We start from the raw sequence: 25370 nt of genomic DNA on the forward strand, positions 1-25370 counted from the left end.
AATTTTTTTTTTGTTCTCTACTCTTCCAGAATGTGACAATTCATTCCAGTAATCCTGTAAAGCTTAGGAACATATATCTTCCATTAATTCGTTGACACTTGATCCCCGAGAGAGATGATAGACTAGTCTGATCCTCCATTCTGTATTTGTGGAGAAGCAGTGTTTAGCTTCACAACTCGAAATCAAGTCTCCAGTCCCAAGTAAAATCTTACTGTTAGTTTTGATTCCCAGTCAATCAATCAAACTTGGGAGCAAGAAAGATTTGTCAAGGTGCAGCAGGGTCGAATGGAGACCTAGCTTCGCGTTCTACTTAACTATTATCCCACATGGAGGAAAAACAAGAGGCCAGACGAGTGTGCCGTGTATAAATAAGGAACCCACAGCGACGAAAAACATACTTACCTGGACGGGATCAATGGGTGATCAAGAATGCTCATGGTCTAGATCAGTGACCTCCATTGCACGCTGGAGGGGTGCTGGTTTAAGGTCTCCCCAAGAGGGAGAGCCTACGTCAAAATTTGTGGTAGAGGGGGCTGCGCAAGCCGCGGCCCCTGCCCAATTCTAGTAAAAATTAGATGATGAGCTGCTGACCTGGTTCGAGTCAATTACTTATCCATATCTGTGAAACACTTCCACAACCAGAGAAGCAATTATTTACCCTTCGTGGAAAAATGATGCTCGCGAGATGAAGTTCATCGATCTTGCAGCACTACGACCACGAGCATCTTGTTAATACAGATGAATAGAGCATAGAGTAGATCATTGATGCCATAACAGCTCAAGCTTCAGCCCCCTCTTCTTTTCTTCCTGTTCCTATCTGCTAAACATACGCCTTGTATTCGTCTATCTCGAACTGGGACTATGAAATTCTTGGCCCTTCGTTGAAAAATGATGTCTGTGAGATAAAAAGTTAATGGATCTTACAGCACTACGATCACAATTCTGAATGAATCCCACGAGCATCTTGTTAATACAGATGAATGGATCCAAGAGTAGATCATTGATACCATAATAGCTCAAGCTTCGCCCCCCTCTTCACAGTTTCAAAGCAGAGCTAGGTAACGCTCTCTGGGGCTTGGGAAGACCACCTGCTGAGATTTGGCAATGATAAATCTTAACTTGCCAAGTCTGTATTTTGTGTCATGGAGAAATAAGAATAATAGTGGTGTTGAAAAACCAACCACGCTGAGTACAGGGAACGAGGTTGCACTTTATTGTCCTGCTTCGAGGCCTGTTTTTGACGTCCCACATCGACAAAGAAGTGAAGGGTTGGACCAAAAACTCAAGTATAAAAACCAGCTGGTGCCCGAGAAGAAGCTCATACCTTTCTCGGCCTTTTGGCTAAGATCAAGTGTAGTATCTGTTCTTATCAGTTTAATATCTGATACGTGGGCCAATGGTCCACACGATATTAAATTCATTTTTCTAGGGTGAGAGCCTGTAACGGCAGCTTGCTGCTGGCGTTCTCGAGCGTCGCCTCTGCGTTGCACTGCTGCAGTGGCCTGGCGCACCCCTCCAAAACCAAGTGCAACGTTTCTGTCCTCTCGGTGGTTATTTTGCCGGTTTTTGCTACCATGGGTTGAACTTCCGATCAATGGTTTGTCACCAATGGAAATGCTTTCACACGCCTTAAAAATGAAAGAAAGAAAGAAAAGAAGAGCCAGGCGGTAAGTAGAAGAAGCTACGCCATGATTTTGGAGGGAAGCTTAAGCAGGCTTACCTCACTGCATTATTTCGAAGATCAAGAAAACCCATAACCAGTCAGAAACAACTTTTCAGAGTGGCAAGTCCTGAAATAAAGATCATCGTCTGAAGATCACCATGCCTTCTGAGCTCGTGACGTGATAACTCATGTAGTTAAAATTTCGTGTTAGATGTGTCGAGAAATGCAGAGAGAAACAAAGACATGCTCGGCTCAGCTAACCAATTGAACCACCTTGTCAGATTATACTGTCAACTTAGATGTAGATTCTTGTTGTGCTTTTAACTCCTTGGTCAGCACCACTAGCTAGAAGTAGAGCCATACATGCGTGTATATTGTGATTGTTTTTGCTATTATTTTTACTTCTACAAATCAAGGTTTACTTCTACAAATTATTTATGATATACAATGCAAATAAATAAATAAATAATAATAATATCAAATGGTCTCTAAAACCGTTGGTGCATGAATTAACCCGTACCCCGCAATCCTGTACATAAATTATTTGTGAGAATTATATATATTAGATTTCTCTAATAAAAAAACCATTTGTTCGGTACTAGATAATTTTTTATACTATGTTGTAAAAAATATTTAGATATTGGTAATATATTTTTTAGAAAAAAAATTAAATTATATAAGGATTAACATGATATGACTTAGTTATATTAACATGTTAAAAAACAACTTGAATAATCGACAAAAATATAATTTGATTAAAAAAATCAAGATGATATTTTTTTATATGTATAAATATTAAACAACATGTTAGATCGACTTGAATCAACTTGAATTAACCTACCAACTCCATTACCTAGTTTATGAGATACTAATAATTCAATAGAAAACAAATCATTTTTTTTTATTAAACTTAATTCTCAATCAACCTAATATTAAATGATGAAATTAAAAAAAAAATCAACTAAAAGAATGAGACAAGTCAACTTAAGTTAACTTATTAAACATGGATCATGAGATCAAAATAATCTTATAAAAAAATTAAAATAAATTATGAAACGCAATTATTAATTAATAATAATGAAATTAAAAAAAATCAATTAAAAAAAATGACACATAAAACCACTCAAGTCAACTGGTCAATCTCATAATCCAAATCATAAAATCAAAATAACCTCATAAAATATAAACTAAAACAAATTATAAAACCTAATTTTTAATTAATTTAATACTAAATAATAAAAGTAAAAAATAAATTACCTTCAAGTTGTAGATTGATGCAATAATCTAAGATTTTAGAAATGTCAAGATAATTTTAGCATGACCTAATAGTTATCATTTAATTGTTAGGTTATATGCTGATAACATGGATTTCAAGGTGACTAATTCTTAATTAAGTTAATATTTGTCATTTTAATTATTCATCGCCACACTGAAATGCCATTATAATAGTGAAATGTCAAGATAATTCTAGTATATGTTAATTTTTCTTAACTTGTGATTTTTAAGAGTTGAAGGACCGATCATGACTTTAGCCAGTTAGAAAATCCACGTCATCAAATAAATAAATAAAGCAAATAAATCCCCCGAAGTTTCCTTTTCTCAAATCCAACCAACACAAAAATCCTCCAGCTCTATCAGTCCCGTGAATACATACAAACGACAACCAGTTCGTTCAATCCCTAAGACCAATGTCGATCCCTCCATCTTCATCAACTTCACAGCAATTCACATACGCAGCATCCGCAACATCTGCAACAGCGACAGCAACAGCAGCAAACGGCACGTATTTCCCTACCCCCTTTCACCTACAGCAATCGGACCCTTACCCAAAACCATATGTCACCCCACCTCCTACCGTTATGGCGCCCGTTTACCCGCCTGCCCCGATTGGACCCGTTTACTCTCTCCCCCAGTACCAGCAGGTCAGCAATTGTATATATATTTGCTGTATTTGGGATTTTTTTTTATTGATGTTGGCTAAGGTTCTTTGATATCGAGTGATTTGGTTATGGTTGTGAAATTGTTATTTGTTTTGTGTAAAGTTTGTTGTAGTGTAGTTTGAAGTGGGTTTTTTTGGGTTTTGGGGAAATTGGGTAATTTTAGGGTTTAATTGGGTTTTTTGTGGTAATGTGAAAATTGAGATGTGAATTTGTGATTATAAGATAGATTATATTTTAATTGGTTCAGAATTGATATTGTTGGAAAAACGAAAATTTGAAATGATAATTTATCTTTTTAATCTGGGTTGCTATATCCATGGATTGATTTTGGTTTGATGTTTTCTTTTATTTTAGGGTTTGATTAGACTGTCTTATTATGTATCCGCAAGTGCATTTGTTTGTGTTCTTGCTTTTCAGGGTGAATGATTTTGTAGTGTCTTTGAACAGGCGCAACAATTATTTCAAAGGGATGCACAAACGATTACACCTGAAGCACTTGAGGGTGTAAAAGCAGCCCTTGCGAGTAGTGAGATTGAACATAAAGCAGAAACTAAAAAGAAAGCAGTTCCTCGTAAAGCTGCTGGCCTGACATGGGAGGATCCAACTCTTGCAGAATGGCCTGAAAGTATGTTAACCCAATCTTGTTTTTTTGAGCTTTATAATGAAGTAAACATTCTTATAAAATGTTTATTTCGTTGATATTGATTTTGTTCACTCTTCACTGTATTTCATGTGTTTCTCATCTATGGTGTTCTAATTGTGCTGTTTACAGATGACTACCGCGTATTTTGTGGTGATCTCGGTAATGAGGTGAATGATGATGTTCTTTCAAAAGCATTTTCGAGGTTTCCTTCTTTTAACTTGGCCAGAGTAAGTTGCTGTCTCACTCCATTTCTTGATTTCTTTTGTATTGTTTGCCTTGTCTGTGAAACCTTGCCATTTCCTGTTCAGATTTTTCTTTGAAGCGCACAGAGCTGTATTTTTCTGTGTACTAAGGTAGGCTTTGTCTACAATCTACATATTGCTTGGACATCTTGATCATGTGAATTACCTTCAAGTTGCAAATTGATGCAATAATCTAAGATTTTTTTCCCGTTTTGTTCTAAAATTACAGAGTCAATATATTAGGTCATATGTTGATAGCAAGGATTTTAAACCTGTTGTTTTTTAAATATTTTGTTTTCTGGGTGCGATATATCCAGGATAGACAAAGTCAGGTTTGATCATTAAATATTGGATTTGGACAACTGGAATTGACATCTGGAGCTTGTGTAGGTTATTTTTCACGTAACTCACAGACTAAGTGAGTCGTATTGCTGGTTTTCTTGATCTGAACAAGTTGGAGTCAGGTTAGTAACCCATTAAAATTTTAAAGTGGGCTCCTTGTGCTGATTTCGTTAGAAACCTGAGTTTCAAGATCTTTTGCTCACCACAAAATTTCCATAACCTCTAAGTATGCAGGTGCTTTTCCCTAGATGTTTTTCTGTTTGAGTTGATCTTGATAAGATGATGAATTTTTGAAGGTCTGGTACTGTCAATAGATCTGACTAGGTTCTCCAGAGTGCCTGGGTTTAGTAGTTTTGGTTCAGTTACCAAGCAACCTGTATCTGCTTCGCTATTTTTCTCTTGAACTGATTTATGTGGAATTTATTTTGTCTTATTAGTATGATGGAGCAATCTAATAAAGTCTTTCAGAGATTTATCTGAAATGAGCAGTATCTGGATTGATTTAGGCCTGGCTAGTTGTATTCAATGTAGATTTTTTGCATTTACTTGCAATGATCTCCATAAGGACTTCAATTTTCTGAAATTCCCTTGTGGTATGAGTCTAAAAAGGAGGTTTTTCATAGAAGTTTGGCTTTTGAAATAACCTACTAATCTTAGTCATGTTCTTGGGGACTTGATTCATGATGCTCTGCCTCCTGCTTGTTTCAGTTTAGTCCTTGTTACCTCATCTACAATGCCTGTGGTTGGCTGGGGAATTGGGCTGTGATTATGTTGAAAATGCATGTTTCTTCTGTGTGCCTGTGCATCGGCACCCAGCATGCATTTGCTATCATGTTTTGGGTGTTTCTGTTTCTTGCCCTTTCCTTCTGGTTTTTATTTCTATTTTTTTTGGAAGCTGTAACGGTTACCTTATATGCATATGCTGTTGTGCTTTCTCACATAATAGGTTGTCAGGGATAAGCGGAGTGGCAAGACCAAGGGCTATGGATTTGTTAGCTTTGCCAACCCTACTGACCTAGCTGCTGCACTTAAGGAGATGAATGGTGAGTCAGCTAGTCTCTCTCTTTTTTTTTTTTGGTCTGAGCAGTTGTCTCTGTTTATGTTATGAGGAAGAGAAAAGGGGTGGGGGTGTTTGGGCCATTTTATAGACAGCTCTGACCTCAGTGGCTTTGTTATTTCGCTTTCATTATAACAAGGTGGCTGAAGGTTGGTTGTTTAGTAACTTTTAACTTTGCAATGGGTAAGTGATCAGCTTTCAGCCACTGAACAAAACATTTAACGAGGAGAAGACGTTGCATCTTGCTTAATAATTTAGAATTTTATCGCCCAGCTTTTGTATTGGGAAAAGGAGATATTTTTCATATTTGAAATCAAACTAGTTATCTTTTGTATGTACCTGGTGATCACTGGGCATTGTTGATCCTTGGTTATTGAATTCAGGTAGATCTTGAATTGATCTTCCTTCAGTTTTTTAATTCCTTTTTCCTAGTGATGAAATTAAATAATTTTTTTTTGTCCTTTAATATTAAAATCTTAATGGATTGAGCTGTGTTAGCATGTTGATGCTGTTCTTAACCTTGATTTCAGGTAAATATGTTGGAAACCGGCCCATCAAATTACGGAAGAGCAACTGGAAGGAGAGGACAGATTATGGAGCACTAGATAGACACAAGGTATATTTTCTTGTTTTTTTTTTAATCAGTATATCTTCCATTACCCCTCGTGTTTTCTCAAGCTGAAATCTTGTTTCTTTTAACCGTGGCAGAACCACAATCATAAGAAACCGAAGCTTTCGAAGAAGAGCATATTGCACAAGTAAGTGTGATGACATCTTGTGACGCGGGAAGCAACATGCCACCTTAGTTGGGTGTGTTGGTGATACCTTTCTACCCCTTTATATTGATGTTAAACTAAGCAGGTGTAAAATTACGTGATACATCTTATTATTCTAAACAGCTCATTTGCACAATGGAAACATATGTAGCTCTCAAGCGATTTGAGTTGTTCATCCGCACAAAGATGTTTAGATGCATTGCCTCCTTTTTTCTGTGCTTTATTTCTTTCTTTTATGGAAGTACAACACGAGGCTTTCAAGGAAAGAAAACTGTGTACACCAAAAATTAAGAAAATAAGATGAATTAACACGGCTGAAACAACATGATCATAAGATGAAATAACTTGAGAAATTATGTGTACCAAAAATTCTAGAAAATTGACTCCACAGAGCTGCACATCCACTCCTTGAATGCTAACAACAGCCTGGTTCATCTGCAGGTTCAAAATTGTTAGACAAGCAAGCACAGAATGTGTGAGCATGTATTCAATTTACATTACATGTATAATGTTTATGTAACTTGCTGAAGTGGGTGTGCTTGCAAAAGCTGGTGTGCCATAAAAGAGATTTCAACATCACAAAAACCAATTCTGCTCACAGTTCAAAGGTGATAAAGCATATCAACAAAAGGGAACAAAACCTTGATGATTTTGCTAATATCCAGTACTCAATGGGTATCTTTCATGCTGGTATATGGACGATTGATCTAATCACAAAGGGTATCCTCCTCTAATTTTAGTATGTAATAATATGTCCATGAACAATCTTTCTTCTCGTGTGGAATCATCGTGTTCAGTTGCTAATTAAGCAACCTGATGCAAATTTGACAGTCGCCAATGGGATTTCACCATCTTTCACAAGCCAAAACTAAAGAAGATATACAGCCCTAGCTTATCGAATTGATAATCAATTACAGAACAGTCCAACATGGTTTTACACTGCACGGGACAAATTCTTGGTGATGTTATGGTTCAATAACAAATAAAAATAAAATTAGATTCCTTAATAAAATAAAATTTATCATCTGCAGGACTGCACCTAACATTTCAAGTTGATCTCGTCTATGCTCTGAATGCATGTATAAAAAAAAATAGATGATGAATTGATAAGACTGTTTATTTTTAGGTGGTTGCTTCTGCGTTTGCTTTAATAAAATACAAATCATTATTTACTATGTGTGGAATCTACCACAATTCACGTTTCAAATGCTGGTTAGCAGAAAGCAATATTAATTTGCTTCTCCTTTCCTGCCATGAATTAATTCATTGCGCTTTAATTTCTTGAGGTTAACAGTGCCTAGTAAATTAATTATTTTGACACTATTCACTTCTTACATGAACAGTGTTTTCAATGTTCATTGTTTATTACACCTCATCCCACCTGGAAAAAAAAATCTAATCTTTTTTTAATTATATTTTATTCAAAATACTAGTATTTAATATTATTCAATAACACTATATAAATTAAAATTAAAAAAAATCATAATTTTAATTTTGTTTCTGATGATATTTTACATGATTTTGTTGCACGTTCAAAAAACCATGAAAATTATAGTCCTTATCGGATAAATTTCATACGTGATGAAATTATAGATAAGTTAATGGAACAATAAAAAATATTTGATATAAAGTATTATTTATTTAATAATGTAACAGTGGTAGTTAAATTTACAATATTTAAATTAAAAACTATCAATATTAACATATATCTTTTTTAGTTATTTTATAATCTCAATTTGAAAAGCATGTTTAATCAAACATATTAAATTATTTTTTATTCAATCATCAATTTCAATCATAATTTTAACCAAACATATATAAATACCAAACCAATTCAAAAAAATTATTACTTTTTTATAAAACAATTTTTTTCAGCCACACTTATAAAACAGCTATCACAGTACCAAAATAAATAATAAATGCTACCGATACCTCACAACATGGATTGGCAAAATTCTTGGCATGCGCTTCACTGTAATAGGGAACTCTTATTGCTATCAAAACTTGTTACAAAATTCATTTGTAAATCACAAAATTCATTGAAAATGGAAATGCAAGAGAAAACCATAGAATCTCAGCAAGACTAGCAGTGACAGTCACCAACACCAAAGCATAATGATTGATCACAACAGTTTTCCTAGAATAGATGCCATCTTTTCAACATTGTTCAGCCTCAAATCTTCAGCATCCTCAAAAACATATCCAGGCATACACTCTTTATGTAAGCAAAATTTGCTTTCTGCTTCGACATCGCATCCATCCTTCTTCAGTAAGTACAAAGTCTTTCTTGGCTTGTATTCAACAAATGATTTAACATCTTCCAGTTGACCAATACTTCAAAAAGAAAAGGAAAAAAAAAATGAAGACTGTCGATATCCAATAAGCAAGCAGTTGTCTGCTCCCTTTTACCACAAGTAAACGGTCTTCTATTGGGCAAATGAATAACCAACAGAGAAGAAGCAACAATCCTCTAAAGCATACTGCAGGCCACTGGTTTGTCATTGCTCTAGGAATCCAATTGAATGGCGGTGCTTTTTGTCGAGAGTACATTTTGATTAGAAAGCAAGGCACGCGAAATTTAGGCTTTGGATTTGCTGAAAACTAGCCTTTATTGGCAATGCAATAATGCCTGTAAATTAGTTTTTTTCCCCATCACTAATCATCAGAATCATATCAATCCATGTAGTTCTAGTCCCCCCAACCCTCCCCCACAAGAAGAAGAAGAAGAAGAAGACGAAGAAGAAAACGTGAAGGTACTTGGTCAGAAGAAATTGCTCATCATGTATACAAACATGTTATTTAAATGGGTAAAATAGAAACAAGGACTAGGAACCTATCGAGTTTCCTCCTGATAGGATAATAAGAAAAATCAGGTACAAGTTCGAAGAACAAATGCTTAAGCTTGTAACCAGCACATTCTGTAAAAATCCCCTGTTGAGTACAGAATGAGAAATCTACACATGTTACAATTTACAGTATTGCTCTCTTGTATTCTTTCTTCAAGACATGGATCTTCTCTTCAAATTACTGGCGTTAAAGGTAGAATGTGGCAGGTTCGTCCAAAGAATACAGAAGATCACCTCAAGGCTCAAGCTCTTATGTTGTACCTGACAGGTCACTTCTGCGACTGTGGATTCTAATGTTGTGTCTCAACAAACCAGTGACAAATGCTTTTTCCTCAAAATACCATGAAAATATGCAACACATCAGGTGTCTCGTTGCAGAAATCCTTAGTGCCTTTTGTTCCTTGTAAGTTTAAGGCCATACAAAGAAGACACAGACCAGATTTCAGAACATCTGATATGGTCATTAGCCATCCAAGAACAACAGAAACTAGTTCGAATAAATGAAGCCTTTGTAAACATCAAGCAAAGGGAAGGTCTTGTTCAAACGTTTGAATGAATCTTCAGAAATAGCATTCATAATGTAAAGAGAATTAGCCAACTCCATTGCTTGAGCTCTTGATCCAGAGAAACCAATACCTTCAATCAACAACGTGTAAGTAGTTTCATTTGGCTGGCAACCATTTTCAATCATTGCTGCTAGCACTTCGATAGCATCATCAATTCTATGTGCTTTGCATAACCCAAGAAGAACAGTTTTATAGCTGACTATATTTGGCTGGAACCTTCCACTTAGCATGTCTGCCAACAGCCCAATAGCTTCATCCACCATTCCATCTCGGCACAAACACGAAATGAGTGAATTATAAGTTATCACATCTGGATCAATTCCTTTGCTAAGCATCTGTGATATCATTCCCAAGGCTCTATATCTGTCTCCAGAACTCCACAATGCACTTAACATTGTGTTATAAGAACTGACATTTGGAGGACAACCCACTTCATCTAGCTTTCCAAATATTTCCACAGCATGATCACCATTTCCATTTTTACAAAGAGCGGCCATTATTGTATTGTAGTTCACAATATCTGGCAAAAAGCCATCAGAGATCATGCAATCCAAGAACTCAATTGCCATATCCAATTTTCCCTCTCTACAGAAAGCAGCAATCAATGGATCATAACAATAAGCATCCGGAGTCAAACCCTTCTCCTTCATAACCTTCACCAAGTTCACTGATTCCTCAATTTTCCCATCACGACACAGAGAGCTAATCAAGATGCTATATGTAACAACATTAGGCTCACAACCTCTTGAAAATATCTCACTCATCCATTTCTCCCCTTCATCCCATTTCCCTTGATTCAACAATGCTCGTAACAATATGTTATATGTAATCACATCTGGTTTACAACCCCTAGAATTCAAGGTCCTAACAAACTCAAAAGCTCGATCAACCTTCCCCTCTTTGCACAGCCCCCTAGTTATTACATTGTAAGTAAATGTATCTGGTTCAAGCCCTCTTGATAACATCTCATCCAAAAGCTTCAAAGCTTCATCAATTCCACCTTCAAGAATGTACGCCTCTATCAAAATCGTGTAGGTAATAAGAGTTGGCTTACAATTGTTATCTTTCAACAATTCTTCTAAAACTTTTAAAGCCAAATCAATCTTTCCCTTACTACAAAAAGTCCCAATCATTATATTATGAGTTACAACATCCGGCGAAAATCCCTTTCTTTTCATCCTATCAAGCACTGTTTTTGCACTTTCAATCCGATTAGCCTTACAAAACCCACTAATGACTGCATTATAAGCAAAAACATCAGGTTTACCATACTTCTCCAAAATGCCCATCACCCTAGTAGCCTTGTCTATATTTCTTGAATTAAAAAACCCTTTAATGAGCTTAGTACACAAAATAACATCAGGTTGATAATCTTTAGCAACCATACACTCAAGAAAGTAGAGGGACTCACTGTACTTGCCTGCTTTACAAGACCTATTAAGCAATCTCATCAAATGGGTTTCTTCGAAATCATAAGATAAAGCAAGGGCTGGTCTTGTTTCAGGTAAAACACTCCTTACTTTTGGTTGGTTTCCTAGGTGGTGGATAGTGGCATTATGGTTAGGGTTTATGCAGCTAACTACATTGCTTTGAAGTGAAAGTAAAGAAGGTTTTAGATGTTTGCTAGTGAAGGGAAAGCTATAATTGTGAGAGATAAGCTCAGTGGAAAATGTTGTCATGTCAATGGTTTCGTTCAATGTTCATGAATTATCATTTTGCAAAAGAACTAGCTAGGCAGAGAAGTATAGAGAGTACCTGTAAATTTACAAGGAAAAAGAGAGAAACTTGAAATTTTGGCGATTGTCTGTGAATGTGTTTCGGACATCTGAGTCTTGCACAGCAATTTTAAGGATGTAGTTTGTCAATGGGATTACAGTGCGTGCGTTATGGATAAGGGACAGCATGGGTGCAAGGTCTTAGGATGATTGGTCGTAGATGTCCCAGAGCCCCGAAGGATACAAATGGTTGGTTTTGTTTATGGTATTAAAAAAAGAAAAAGAAAAGGTTACATGTTACTTGAGTTGTTATAGTTACAATTTGCATGTTTTATAAAAATTTAATTTTTTTTATATTTTTAAATTATTTTGATATGTTAATATTAAAAAAATTAAAAAATATATATATATATTTTTAAATAATTTTTTTTAAAAAAAACAACATGATATTCTCAAATATAATCGTAAACATCATGTCATTACATTTTCTTCGGTCTCCCACCACCCCCAATCCACAATGCCTTGGCTCAGGAGATGGAAAGGTTTCGGCAAAAACAGAAACTACAATATTAAACGGTCTAAAAAAGGACTGCATTAAAAATATTTTTTTAATATTTAACAATTTATGACTTCTTAAATTTACATAACATGTGAACATATTTTTATAAAAGTAATTCTTATTTTTTTTTAAAGAAAAAGTTGAATAGGATGATAAATATATATAGACACGTCATTTTAATAAAACCGATGATATATATATATATAATATTTTGAAATAGAATTACGCAAGACCAGAAGTATATTTGATGTGTAATTTTCAAAAAAATGAAAAAAGTTATTAATTTAATTAAAAAAATGAATCACAAAATAGGTGATTGTGGTTTTGTCTAAAATCAAGAATACTGTTTCGTTTCAAAAGCAAAACAATTTTTCTTTTTAAATGACTTTTTTTTGTTTTAAAATAAGATAAACATGAGTCGAACACTGATTTTAAAGAAAAAAGGGAGACGAAGACACCACACATGCAACGTCTTAGTCATTGAGTTTGGATGTTAGTTTGGTAATGGCATTACTCTGAAAGTCCAAAGTCCAATGAAAACCTCTCCCAAAGACGCAGAACTCTGAAAAGATTAACAAAAAAAAGGCATTGCGTTTGGAATGGCTTCCCGTTTAGGAGAAGGCATAGCAGGATTTGCCGTAGTTATGATCACATATGGAAGCCTGGAAGGCAATAGTTGGCAATCTGGCTGGGTTTTGCACTCCCGCATTTTATATAGCGTGCCGGCCTACAATAATTCAGTTTTTCCCTGAAGTTGCTAGGTCGAGAAGACAGAACACAGACTACAGTTCAAGACTTGAGGATTCACGTGCTTCACGCCAATATACTCGTGAAGCAAAAAGGGTTAAAACTCTGGATTCAAGTCCCAACTTGAGCATACAACAGTTACCATCTGGGCAACGTACAAAGAATATGGTCCAAACACTGTATAACAGATTTATCTATCGAAGTAGATATCTGTTCTCCTTCAAACCCTCGTCACACTTCCCAGTTATCCCTGTTGAGATGTCCGAAAGAAACGATCTTTCAGGACATGCCATATTCAGCATGGTCTTCAGGCTTCCAAGATTTGGCTTTTCTTGGAGCTCAATTCCCTGGGAATCGGAGATTTGCTGGTGAAAGAACAAAGTTGTGTTAGAACTCAACCAATTTGAGAAAGGCCATTTAAACAGTTGCAAAATGTGAAAGTGAAGACACACACTACTTGGTACCTTTGTCAGCCATAATATGTAAGTTGCGGAATATATTGCCTGTGCTTGAAAATCCTCAAACTCATTATCGGGTATTGTTGAGCAGGAATTTGCGAGATGCAACTCATTATCCATAAAGATACCAATGTCAGCATTTATGCTGGATTTACATACACGGTAGTTAGATGTATCACCAAGATTAGTTGTGAAATGCCTTATCCAAGACAAGGAGAGGAAACGACGATGAAGCCACAAAGCCTGAAAAAGATAAAATTAAGTATAAGAAGATACAAAGTGAAGTGTGGCTGGAAGTTGACCACTGGTGTTTAGGAACCATTAAGAATTCGCAGAAATTGGATATCTTCGTTTTACTTGAGGGGAGAAAGAAAAGATAAAACATCTACGACAAGTGAATCAATAATGAATTTCTTAAACCTGTGGGGCAACGTTTTGTTAGATGTACCTCTCTTCCTACATAACACTTAATCAATGCTTCATTCCAATCAAGCTCCTCCTGTCATATACCCACAGTATAACAATCAAAATATCAAATAAAACCCGGTTAAAAGTGGAATAAAAACATTTTATGAATTGTTTGCACTAGGATTTTCCTCAAAAGAAGGATTTTGCTTCAATAATGTTATTTTGTTATCCGCATGTTGATAGGTCCCAATCAAAGCTATGGAATTTTAATAGAAAAGATTATTCTCTCAGGGTGAGAACAAACCACAGATATGACGGGCTAATAATGCTTGTTCTCTTTATTCTCATGCATGAGTTATATACAAACCCATTTTGTGACTTCAATACCGAAATTAAAGGACCTACAAAGCCTAATGCTTATCCATGCAACACACTAACAGAAAGCTAATTAACTCTCTAACAAAGCCTAATGCTTATCCACTAACAGAAGCTAATCATCAAGCATACAAGAAATCTTAGCCTTCCCCACGTTAGAAAGCTAATCCTGATAATTGAGGTTTTGTTTCCTTGATCTCCACGGCACCATCTTCTTATCACATGTCCAATAAAAGAAAGAGAGTTTGTCTCCAACATCTTGAACCATTTTTTTGCGTAAGACTACAACAATGCAGTCAAATCACCAAGAAAATCAAAGGAAAGTGCTAGGTTTATTTGAGGCAAATGTAATCTAACATAAAAAGAAAAGGTCATAATATTCCCATTCCCATATTCATAAAACTCAGAAGAGTTACTGATGAGCTGATGTACTTGGAAAGGTACCAAGAATTAGCTACATATGATCATAAGTGCACTAGAAACACAAAAACAGAGCAGACAAGCCTTCATAAAATGAGCAGTGATTGATGAACAGTGTGCAGAAACGTTATACCTGCCAGATTCGATAAATTTCATCATTTCCATCAGATGTTCCATCTTCTAGTTTATGGCAGTGATCCTCCCTGATCCTGAGCATCAGCCGCTGCATTTAATGAAAACTCATCAATAAATTTCTACATTGTTTTTTTTTTTTCAAAGAGGCATTGGATTTCATTAGAAATGCCTCCCCAAAAAACCCATCAATAAATTTCTACATTGTTTTTTTTTTCAAATAGGCATTGGATTTCATTAGAAGAGCTATGATAGTCCCCCCCTAAAAAAAATGTTTAATTGCTTTTTCAGGGGTTTATCTTTCTTTTGAACTCTTCAATGTCAGGCTCAAAAGTTTGAAGAGGAAAACTCACAGTGCGATAATGAAAGCAAGAATTATCAGCAACATGTAATCCAGCCCAGTTTCTGGATATCTTCAACTCATGCAGCACCTGCAGGCAAAGTGGATTCATATATAATTCAAAAAACCACATACAACAACTAAAAATTTATAGTTTACAAATCTAACAAAAACAACTCAGCAGGAAACCATTCAAAACCAGGAAAAAGAGCCAACATAGCTTACTCTAGTGATAATCTAAGCTATGAAGGCTAGCATACAGTATTACAATGCACATTTAAGGGGGCAAGGTTGGCCCGAAAATGTTTTGCTACAGCTACATTCTAAAGCATTAATACAAAGCAAACACTTAGTGACCTGTTCTGTTGTCATGTATGAAACTAACCAGCAACGATGATTCCATGCACGATAATTCATTTTTGATCTCTGCAAAACAAGTGGGCAGGAAATCATATTAAGACCACACCTCACTGGTGCATTCCTCATCACATAGTTTATGGGATGTCTCATCAACTGTTATGTGCCAAAAATCATTAGTTTGACCACAATTTTATAGGAAACCCAATCAAGAGCCGTTATAGGAAGATTATTTCTGATGTCTCTGGGAAGGGTTAGAAGAAACAAACTAAAATGCAACAGAAAAGAATATAATAGTTTCTACTATTAGATATCATATAAACCTTCATCTATTAATAATATCAACATCCTGAACTGAATTTAAACCTCAGCTATTTTCTCCACTAGCTCAGATTCTTTCCCTACAATATCTTGCATAGTTGAACATTTTCCAGCAATCATCTTGATCACCCACCGCCTGCCAATTTATTTATACATCCATAAGAGTTGGGTTTTATGCTTGAAAAGAATTATGCCTAAATACACGTTACGGTGAAACAGTTGATAACTGTTGAATTACATATAGAGCTTGGTGGAAAATCAAAAACACAAAATAAAAAGTATCATCATATTAAAAACGAAAAAGAATAGCTTATATATGTTACCTGTGGCACCATGCCTTTTCACTTTTGGGAGAGTATGAAAGAACTAGGGCCGACAAGAAAAGTTCATCCAAAAATATCAACATATGCTGCTTCTTTGACACAATTAACTTCCTGCATGACAAATACGAGGAACAAACATCATGGTCATGGGTTCATGGTAAGAATAAGCAAGACTGAAAATAATTAAATGAATGGAGATACAGATGCACACACAAACATATCGATATAAACTTGAGCAGAAAGCTGGAAATACCTGAAATTCCATGCAGTCCCAAAGTCACAGCTTAACAATAAAAGCGCCTTGCTGTGCTTCATGACCTCACTTTCAAGATTACCCTCATCCCAAGATGCATCAGATAGATTCTCATGCCTCTTATATTGGCTAATTGCATGCATAAACACATCTTTGACCGCCTTATACAAAGGAAGGAGAACATCTGTTGAAATTGCAAGCTTATGATCCCTGCTCCAAAAATTTGCATCTTCATGTTCCAAGGAGCTGCTCGCTTCTTTATTTAATGTGACAAATTGGGATGGGTGAATAAATCCTACTTCATCACTATATTCAAGAATATCAACAACGTAAAAATGTATATTCATAGTGTGAAAAGGCAAGAAATAATCAAACGTTTATGGACATGCGTTTGTAAAATTCTTACATGAGAGGATCAGACTCCAGAATGAGCTCAAATTCATTCAAAAGACTCAAACTGTTTCCTTTCAAAATCATAGATTCTTTTCTCATCTCTGCTGAGTTGACAGGAAACTGCCATAAAGTAGCAGAATGGCAATTACAAATAGATGGGTATATTGATATACATTTTGTGAACTGAAGTCACTAGGTCACAGGTACAACAAGGAAATTAAAAGAAAAATCAAAGAGAAAAAATTGATGACAACTATTTTGAAAATAGGGGAAAAAAATTAGTCAAAAGCCCAATAACAGTAAAACAGCTTCATGTTCAAGAAAAAAAAGAGACTTCTCTATTTATACAACTACCTAGACATGTGGAGGAAATTGACTGAGGATATAAACCTGGTTTTAGGGGCTTAGCAAAGTGGTCATGACATTCAGAACTCAGTCCCTCCCAGAGCTTCAAACAAACATGCATGAGCAAAATCCTAAAGCTAGACTTCTTTGATGATTAACATGACAGCCAAGCATTCCAGCAAAAAACTTTAGTTTCCAAAAAAAAAGAAAGAAAGAAAAGATCGCAGACCTTAGTCAGTTGTTCCCTGCAGATTTACATGGGACTAGCAAAACCCATGCCTCTAAAAAAAAGGTGCTTATCACCCATTGATTATGCAAGATTAATCAAAACTTGGTTTCAACCTCATACAGGGCTCAGCAGGTATTATGAGCATTCCAATCAATCCAAATCCACAGAGCCAAACCCAGCAAAACATGAATATACCACCAAACTTTTGTATCAAAGTACATGACATGCAAGCTCAAGAACTAAGCAAAGCAGGGTAGGAATTATAACTTCAAGGAGAAAACTCAAGACAAACAGCCCCTATAGGGTATAGACTCCTGCCTTTCTCTTTATTTATTTCACCCTTTTCTCAGCTCACAATGGCAGCTCCCCACACTAAACAAAAAGAAAAAAACCAGGCCTTTGAATTGCAATCTTTTCCACCAAGAGAACCACCAGGAAGCCCTCACGGAAAACGAATCCCGAATATTTTCAAAACCAGAGAGCTCCCACCCAAAACTAAAGTCAAAACCCCTATTTATACCAAAGACAAGGAAACCCTAATCCTCTCTCCTCTGACCCGTTAACTCAATCTCAACCCTTCAAATTATTAGCATTTTGCCCTTGGAATCAATAATTGTATACTAAAATTATCAAATGTTTCTCATCAATAACAAATCAATATCATTTTAAAGCAAACGTGACAATGGAATAAGATACCATCTATGGATTCCATAAAATAAAACAGCTTTCATAGTCCATGGTGATCATAGATATCTACTTCAAATCTTTATTAAAATCATAGGCCTCTTCCAAGTTTTGAGCTTTCACGTGAAACAAAAGGAATCCACATGGAAAAGAATTGAACTTTGCAAGTGGAAATAACAGTACCTGTAACTGGAGCAGAGATGATTCCTTCTATTTCTTACGCTTCACTTGTTTTGAGAAAGAAAAGGCGCTTCCATCTCTAGTAGCAAAAAAGAAAATTTTGAAACTTACACTCTGGTCCCTGTTGTTATATGACATATGGAAAAAGACCCTTTTTTTCAATAGAAAAAATATAGACACGCGTCAGGAGCTGTTACGAGTGTTTTTAGCCTGCCTCCTTCTCTTAACCATGAATTTTTTATTCTTTTTTTTTTAGAAATCTTTTAGCCATGAATTGACAGAAAAGAAAAGGAGAGAGAGAGTTTCTTGATTTTTTGTCATCATCATCAAAAGGGATCTTTTATGGTGATTGTCCAAAAACAAAACTCTACTCTACAGAGCTCTCAATCTCCTTTTCACCTATGAGTTTTGCCCATTGTTTTTTTTTCTTTAAATTCGAAGGATGCTAGCTTTTCTTTCCAATAAAATGTTTTTGATTTCATGATCTTAGACATTGATGCTTATATATGTTTCTTTCTTCCTTTTTTGAGTAAATTGTTCTACATTGATTGATACATGCTAAATATTTCTTCTTTTCTTTTGGATTTATTTTATTGATTGTTTTCCAAAGTTTTGGCATTCAGAAAATTTTTGGCTTGTAGAGCATTTCAATTGGTTTTATAAATTATGGATCATATTGTTGGGGGGAAATTCAAACTGGGTAGAAAGATCGGTGGAGGATCTTTTGGGGAGATTTTTCTTGGTCAGTTCTTCTTATTCTTCTTCTTCTTCTTCTTCTTCTCATTATATTATGTAATTGCAATTTTGTTTTGAAAGAAACTTATGAATATCGCTTATGGCTTTAATTTGTACAGGGATTGATGTGCAGAATGGAGAGGAAGTTGGCATAAAGCTGGTATTTGAACAACATTCATTTTTTGTTTGAAATTTTACCTTATTTTCATCTTCTTTATTGGAATTTAATGTATTGGGCATTGACTGCTAAAGAGGGGTATGCAATGTAAGAAATTTAGGACTGATGATTCTCTCTGATCAATGCCTTTTGAATGGCCATGAGATGTGCACTGTGCCTTGAATTGGAATTTTTTTCCTTTTTCTTTTTCTGAAAGAGTATGCTTGGTTCATTTTGATTTGAGTTTATTTTGGTAGTGCCATTACTACTTGAATGCAAGAATTATGTAAAAGAAAAAAATGCATACAAACGCAAGAATTCTTGCATGGAAGGTGATGTAGCTGCATAAGTTCTTGCTATGGCATGAACAAACTTTTGAACTGTGACATGCATTAATTTGGTAGAGAATTTCAGCCAGTCCTAACCTTTATAAGATTCTTCTTTACCGTCATCAAGAAGGCATTGTTTTTTAAAGGAAAAATTAAGTCACGTAATTGTATTGATGAAGTGTATGTAATTGAATATCAAGAAAACAAATTGAGATCCATCTATTGATTTATCTTAAGTTTTATCTAAGAACACATTTTTCTTTCTCAAGCTCTCAGCATATATTTCCTTTTTCCTGTTAATTTTAAGGAACCTGTAAGGAGCAAGCACCCTCAGCTTCACTATGAGTCTAAAATTTACATGCTTCTTCAAGGAGGAAGTAAGTCTTCACTGTCTTTCCTTCTTGTTATTCTTAATGTGGTACAATAAGCTATAATAAAGTGATAGATGTCATTTTTGCACTATAATTGAATTATTATCTCATTTATTTTTTATGCAGTGGGAATTCCTCAACTCAAGTGGTTTGGTGTTGACGGTGAGTACAGCATCATGGTTATTGACCTTCTTGGGCCAAGTCTTGAAGACTTATTCAACTACTGCAATCGTAAGCTTTCTTTGAAAACAGTGTTGATGCTTGCAGATCAATTGGTATGTGTCTACTTCTCTTGGAGGAAGTTATTTCCCTTGGCTCAATGAGCTTCCTCTTAGATTAGATCATTAATTTTCTTAGTTGTTTATTTTAGATTAACAGGGTTGAATATATGCACTCAAGGGGCTTTCTTCACCGTGACATAAAGCCTGATAACTTTCTTATGGGTTTGGGACGTAAAGCCAATCAGGTATATTAATATGCTGCAGTTCATGTGCATGTTTAACTTTATCTTCAGTTGCAATTTCAAATTTTAAAATTTTGGAGTGGATCTTTGTTCAGTTAGAAACATTAGAGAGTCTTATTTAAACCATAGTTTTGTAATTTAAATATCTTAGTGGGATGTTGTCAACTATGGAATTTACCTCTTTGCAATTTTCCAAAACTTTTTTTTTCATTCTTTTTTTTTCAAACTTCATTATTGTGATGCATTTACATGCTTACTATATTAGATATAACAGTAAAATAACAAAAAAATTGTAGTTGTAATCGAGAGATATCTATTATGAATATCCTAACTATGATAAATATTTTCACTTATTGTTGGGCATAGTGAAGCGATAATAATATGGTGCTGCTATTAAAATAAATATAAATTAGTTGATGAGATTGTTAAAATATAATTAAACACCCTTAGATATTTGGTATTTCTCAAATTGATTTGTCTTTATTTTCTGAAGAGAATTATGAAGTCCAATTGGAATTTGGTTCCCTAGCGAAAGTCCTGATTTTATTGAGAGTGAGAACATCTTCTTTACTTATTTCTGCAGTTGGTGGTTATTTCATTGTTAGTAATTATGCCAGGTTTATATTATTGATTATGGCCTTGCAAAGAAGTATAGGGATTCTCAAACTCATAAGCACATACCATACAGGTACTTCCAGTTACTATGCTTTTCCTTTACATTGCGTGTTTTTCCTTTACATTGTGCTCCCTCTCTTTTGTAGAGAAATTTTATAGTACTCCAAAAATAATCAATAGCTACTCCATGGGTCTATCTTGAGGAGAGAAACAAATACAAAGATGAAAGCAAAAGGAACATACGAGCCTACTAAAAGACCAAAAGTATTAAAGAATATTTTCACTTGGGCTAAAAAATAATATTTTTAAATCTCTCTTATTAATCACTCTTTCTCCTATAGATTAACTATTTATAGTCATTCCTTGAGTATCTATTGTATTGTGTAGTGTATCCCCCCCCCCACAATCTATCTTGTTGATCTATTTATTGAATTTGTGCATACAACATACTATTCAAAAGGTATCATTTGGAAAGTGCTTAAGTGAAAATTTTGGTGAGCATTCAGATAAACTGAATGGATTGGATGTTACCATCTCTATCAAACTCTGCTCAAAATTAGTTGTACTGGGATTGATTTTTCTTATATTTAATTTTACTTTGGTGCATAACAAATTCTCGCTTTAATTAATACAGCACATCACTTCAATGACAAACAGAAATCATTAGGGTTTTCATTTTCTTTTTTTCAATATTGAAATGATTTACCAAAATACTGGTTTCCATTCCCATGCAAACCACCATGGGGCATTATTACTAGACTTGTAATATATTGCTTATATAATTGTGAATTTGCTGTATCTTCTCAGGGAAAATAAAAATCTTACCGGCACAGCTCGATATGCCAGTGTTAACACTCACCTTGGAGTTGGTAAGTAAAGTCTTATATCAATTGTTGATTTTATTACTTGGCAGAGTTTTAGATTAATTTATGCATCTAATTATTGTGTTGCTTGGTTAACAGAACAAAGTAGAAGAGATGATTTGGAATCTCTCGGTTATGTGCTTATGTATTTCCTCAGGGGAAGGTTGAACATAAAATAAATGTTATGTTAGTCCTATCTAATTTTTGCTTTTAGAGTCTTTCATAGGATCAAATACAAGTTGTTTATTTGCATCATATTCTAAGTTTCATGAACTGTTGGCGTCAGCCTTCCGTGGCAGGGTCTTAAAGCAGGGACAAAAAAGCAGAAGTATGATAAAATCAGTGAAAAGAAGACTTTAACTCCTATAGAGGTAATACTACGTTTCGACATGACACCTTCTTCTACTAAAGCATACCATTTCATGTTATGTTCGTTTTATTTTAATATGGAAGAATGTGTTAATTGATCTCTTAAACCCTGCTTTCTTTTCTTTTCTTTTCTTTTCTCTTGTCAATGTTTATCTTGTTGCAAAATTAAAAATAAAAATAAAAAAGACAGAATTGCTTAAACTTCCAATAATCTTTTGACAGGTTCTTTGCAAATCATACCCATCAGAGTTCATATCATACTTTCATTATTGTCGATCATTACGATTTGAAGACAAACCGGATTATTCATATTTGAAGAGGCTTTTTCGTGACTTGTTTCTTAGAGAAGGTAAAACATGGAGATTGTGTTTATTAATTTAGTGTATCTTCCCATAATATAGCATGGGCAAGGAATGCTTTGATTGACAAGTCATTTCCTATTTTTTCTTGTCTCTTCCTGTTGGTAATGACTGCTACCCCTCGCATTCGAGAGTGTGACTCCAGTGGCCGGCATCATTAGAATAACAGATTTTGTGCAGGCTATAAAAGTAGTTTGGCCTTGCCTGGTTCCTGAGCAATACAAATCCTGACATGGATTATTTGTGCAGGCTATCAATTTGATTATATATATGATTGGACAATATTGAAGTATCCTCAAATTGGTTCCAATTCTAGACAAAAGGTTAATGTTCGTCACTTTTATAGCGTAGACTTTTTCTTTGTTTGATATTTATAATATATTTTGTATGTTTCAGCAGCCTAGTGCAAAGGCAGGTTCAAAACTTCGACCATCTACTGAAAAAACAGAAAAGACTCCAGGTGTGTTCCTTATTGAGTTAGGAAGGTATAGAGAGGGTATAGAGAGGAATGTTAAGCTAGTTTTGTTCATAAAAACTTATGTGCATGACTGTGTTGAAATAAAAACATGATTTCTTAATTACATGGTAAACTTGCGATTATTAGCTAGATTAAAATTTATAGTGATTACCATTGAGGCTTTGTTCCTTAAATTAGACCTTTTCAACTTCCTTTTTTCCGGAATATGAAATAACTTTTTTGTTTCTATTTACTTGTTTTAACTAGTGGGAAAAGAGATGCATGATAGATATTTGGGTGTGGTTGAAGTGTTGGGTAGAAGAAGTGCTTCCAATGTTAATGTTGATCGCTCGAAGCACAGGCCATCGGAGAATGTTTCACCATCAAAGGAAGTGGTAAGTAATGGCATCCAGAAAATGCTACACTTAAATACCTTTTCCTAACGTGTAACATTACCACTTTGAGGAGGTAGATACAAAAACTCTAGAATTCCTGGTAGGTGATGTTAATTTCTGCTATAAATATGCATCTTCTCCAGCGATCTGATTTGGATAGAGGCCGCACTTCTTTCTCTCACAATGGAAGTATGTCAAGAAAGGCTGTTGCTTCAAGCAGCAGAATAGGCACTACTGTTTCAGCTAATGAGAGTAGATCAAGTTGGCTGTTTTCGAATACTAATCGCCTGCCTACCACCCAAAAAAACCGTTCTGGAGTTGAGTCCAAAATGGCATCAGTTTCTCATGGAACCCCTACAAAAGGCACCCGTGAGGGCCATCTTCGAAGCTTTGAGAATCTTTCCATTGGCACACAGAAGAGGAAGCAATGAACATTATTACATTACTTTTAGTAAAAGATGGTGCTTTTTATTTATGATGAGACAATACATGTGTTCTTGTTTCATTGCATGTAACGCATATTTATTCAAGCTTTTTCGTTTTGATAAAATTATGATGCATTTTGCCCTTCTAAGAAATCTGCATGTGCAGCATCCGGGTGTCGTACATCTTGTTTCGACGTAGTTCTGTGAAGCAACCAAGAAGAAAATAATGAGTTCTCTAGAGATGATTGGACATTCCAAATCTTACTCTTTGTTCTCGTTTTTCAAGAATTTGTCCTCTTCGTTTTTGGATTTGGCAAGTTCCCTTCCTGAGGCAAAACTAAGATCTTGTTTAAAATTAGTTTTTTAAAACTAAGATCATGTCTAAAATTAATTTTTATTATTTTTACAGTTGAATCGGGTTTTTCAGAAATTTTATTTTTTTGTTTTTTTGTTTAAAATTAATTTTTTTTTATGTTTTTAGATTGTTTTGATGTGTTGATATTAAAAATAATTTTAAAAAAATAAAAAATATATTATTTTAATATATTTTTAAATAAAATATTTTAAAAAATAATATTACATTAAAAAAATATCCTCTAATTCTAGATTTGAGTCTTGAATAAGCAATTCTTTTTATGGTGATGTGCTTTGCATATAGATAGGTGTCGTAGCGAAGGATTAATTTTTTTTAACACATAGAATAGATGTTCAAGCATTGTATATAGTTTTTTATATAAAAAAAATAAAAATCAATAACTTAGGTTATAAATTTGATTAGGATCAATAAGTTGATTTCATTTAATTATGAAGCAAATGTTCCACCATTAAGGAAAGTTGCATGTGGTGCTAGAACCTGACGGCTTCCTCCATACAAACCTGACAGCTTCCTCCATACGCTAGCACATGTGATACACGGGTAAGTCAAGTTGCCCTGCCCATTGACTTTATCCTATCATAATTGTTTTAATTTAAATTTTAATCCTATAAGCTTAATTGTTTTACATCAATAAAATTTTATTTTATGTTTTCAAATCCAGCATTAATCAAGCGCTAGAGATGATATTGCGAGATCTTTATATATAAGCAACCAAAATAAACCATTAACTCAAATCCTAAATAAAAAGCAATGTGAAATGCTTGAATAAAAAAAGGTTAAGTTATAAAAAAGATATGAACTCTTCCCCTTAGTATTAGCAAAAAGAAGCTGAGCATTTGTTTAAGCTTTAAATTATGTGCTAGAAGCTTTAATTTTTTTAAATCAATGAAACTGAATTTTATTTTGTCAAATTAAACATTAACTAAGTGATAAAACAATTCATCGACATCATTTGACGTGCTGATGTTAAAAATAAAAAATAAAAAATATATTATTTTGATGCATTTTTAAATGAAAAACACTTTGAAAAATAATAACTATCATAATATCAAACAGACTCTTAAGGTTCGGGGAGAAGCACATGGAACAAAAGAGGGGTTTTTTTTTTCAATATGCAAAGCCATATGGAATATACATACATA

The 25370-nt window shown here is 34.6% G+C and overlaps 4 protein-coding genes and 2 non-coding genes across 12 annotated transcripts; 4 read left to right on the plus strand and 2 right to left on the minus strand.

Moving 5' to 3' along the window:
• Window positions 1-394: 394 nt before the first annotated feature.
• On the plus strand, window positions 395-554 carry LOC133670302 (U1 spliceosomal RNA). The gene has a single exon (XR_009834045.1). It is a non-coding gene; the product is annotated as a U1 spliceosomal RNA (small nuclear RNA).
• Window positions 555-1320: 766 nt separating this feature from the next.
• Window positions 1321-1516, plus strand: LOC133670315 (U2 spliceosomal RNA). Its single transcript, XR_009834056.1, has one exon. It is a non-coding gene; the product is annotated as a U2 spliceosomal RNA (small nuclear RNA).
• Window positions 1517-3254: 1738 nt separating this feature from the next.
• On the plus strand, window positions 3255-6862 carry LOC133670097 (uncharacterized). Of its 4 annotated transcripts, none has more exons than XR_009834010.1 (6): window positions 3255-3585; window positions 4051-4228; window positions 4376-4473; window positions 4879-4952; window positions 5777-5873; window positions 6418-6461. XR_009834010.1 is itself a non-coding variant. In XM_062090555.1 (6 exons), the coding sequence occupies exons 1-6, from the start codon at window positions 3352-3354 to the stop codon at window positions 6647-6649; spliced, it is 747 nt and encodes a 248-aa protein (XP_061946539.1). In that variant the 5' UTR covers window positions 3255-3351; the 3' UTR covers window positions 6650-6862. The 4 variants fall into 4 exon arrangements, 2 of the variants coding, with proteins under 2 accessions (XP_061946539.1, XP_061946540.1); XR_009834011.1 differs by lacking the exon at window positions 6418-6461 and adding an exon at window positions 4555-4599 and having other exon boundaries at window positions 5777-5815; XM_062090555.1 differs by lacking the exon at window positions 4879-4952 and adding an exon at window positions 6596-6862 and having other exon boundaries at window positions 6418-6503.
• Window positions 6863-9434: 2572 nt separating this feature from the next.
• Window positions 9435-11974, minus strand: LOC133670165 (pentatricopeptide repeat-containing protein At3g04760, chloroplastic-like). The gene has a single exon (XM_062090664.1). The coding sequence runs from the start codon at window positions 11752-11754 to the stop codon at window positions 9997-9999; it is 1758 nt and encodes a 585-aa protein (XP_061946648.1). The 5' UTR covers window positions 11755-11974; the 3' UTR covers window positions 9435-9996.
• A 1048-nt stretch (window positions 11975-13022) lies between these two features.
• Window positions 13023-18419, minus strand: LOC133669643 (uncharacterized). Of its 3 annotated transcripts, none has more exons than XM_062089858.1 (11): window positions 18318-18419; window positions 16890-16996; window positions 16484-16789; window positions 16231-16341; window positions 15953-16043; window positions 15587-15655; window positions 15243-15320; window positions 14891-14986; window positions 14003-14053; window positions 13561-13797; window positions 13023-13461 (listed from the first exon to the last, which is right to left on the minus strand). In XM_062089858.1, the coding sequence occupies exons 2-11, from the start codon at window positions 16973-16975 to the stop codon at window positions 13291-13293; spliced, it is 1296 nt and encodes a 431-aa protein (XP_061945842.1). In that variant the 5' UTR covers window positions 16976-16996; window positions 18318-18419; the 3' UTR covers window positions 13023-13290. The 3 variants fall into 3 exon arrangements, with proteins under 3 accessions (XP_061945842.1, XP_061945843.1, XP_061945844.1); XM_062089859.1 differs by having other exon boundaries at window positions 14891-14980; window positions 18318-18418; XM_062089860.1 differs by lacking the exon at window positions 16890-16996 and having other exon boundaries at window positions 18318-18377.
• A 113-nt stretch (window positions 18420-18532) lies between these two features.
• On the plus strand, window positions 18533-24005 carry LOC133669642 (casein kinase 1-like protein 10). 2 transcript variants are annotated; one of them, XM_062089857.1, is made up of 14 exons: window positions 18533-19056; window positions 19169-19209; window positions 19843-19912; window positions 20033-20181; window positions 20277-20372; window positions 20987-21057; window positions 21792-21853; window positions 21947-22010; window positions 22134-22218; window positions 22439-22565; window positions 22825-22898; window positions 22975-23035; window positions 23300-23427; window positions 23571-24005. In XM_062089857.1, the coding sequence occupies exons 1-14, from the start codon at window positions 18981-18983 to the stop codon at window positions 23856-23858; spliced, it is 1392 nt and encodes a 463-aa protein (XP_061945841.1). In that variant the 5' UTR covers window positions 18533-18980; the 3' UTR covers window positions 23859-24005. The 2 variants fall into 2 exon arrangements, with proteins under 2 accessions (XP_061945841.1, XP_061945840.1); XM_062089856.1 differs by having other exon boundaries at window positions 18534-19056; window positions 22972-23035.
• The last annotated feature ends 1365 nt before the right edge of the window (window positions 24006-25370 follow it).

This window comes from Populus nigra, chromosome 12 (genome assembly GCF_951802175.1).
Source record: "Populus nigra chromosome 12, ddPopNigr1.1, whole genome shotgun sequence".
NCBI lineage: Eukaryota > Viridiplantae > Streptophyta > Magnoliopsida > Malpighiales > Salicaceae > Populus > Populus nigra.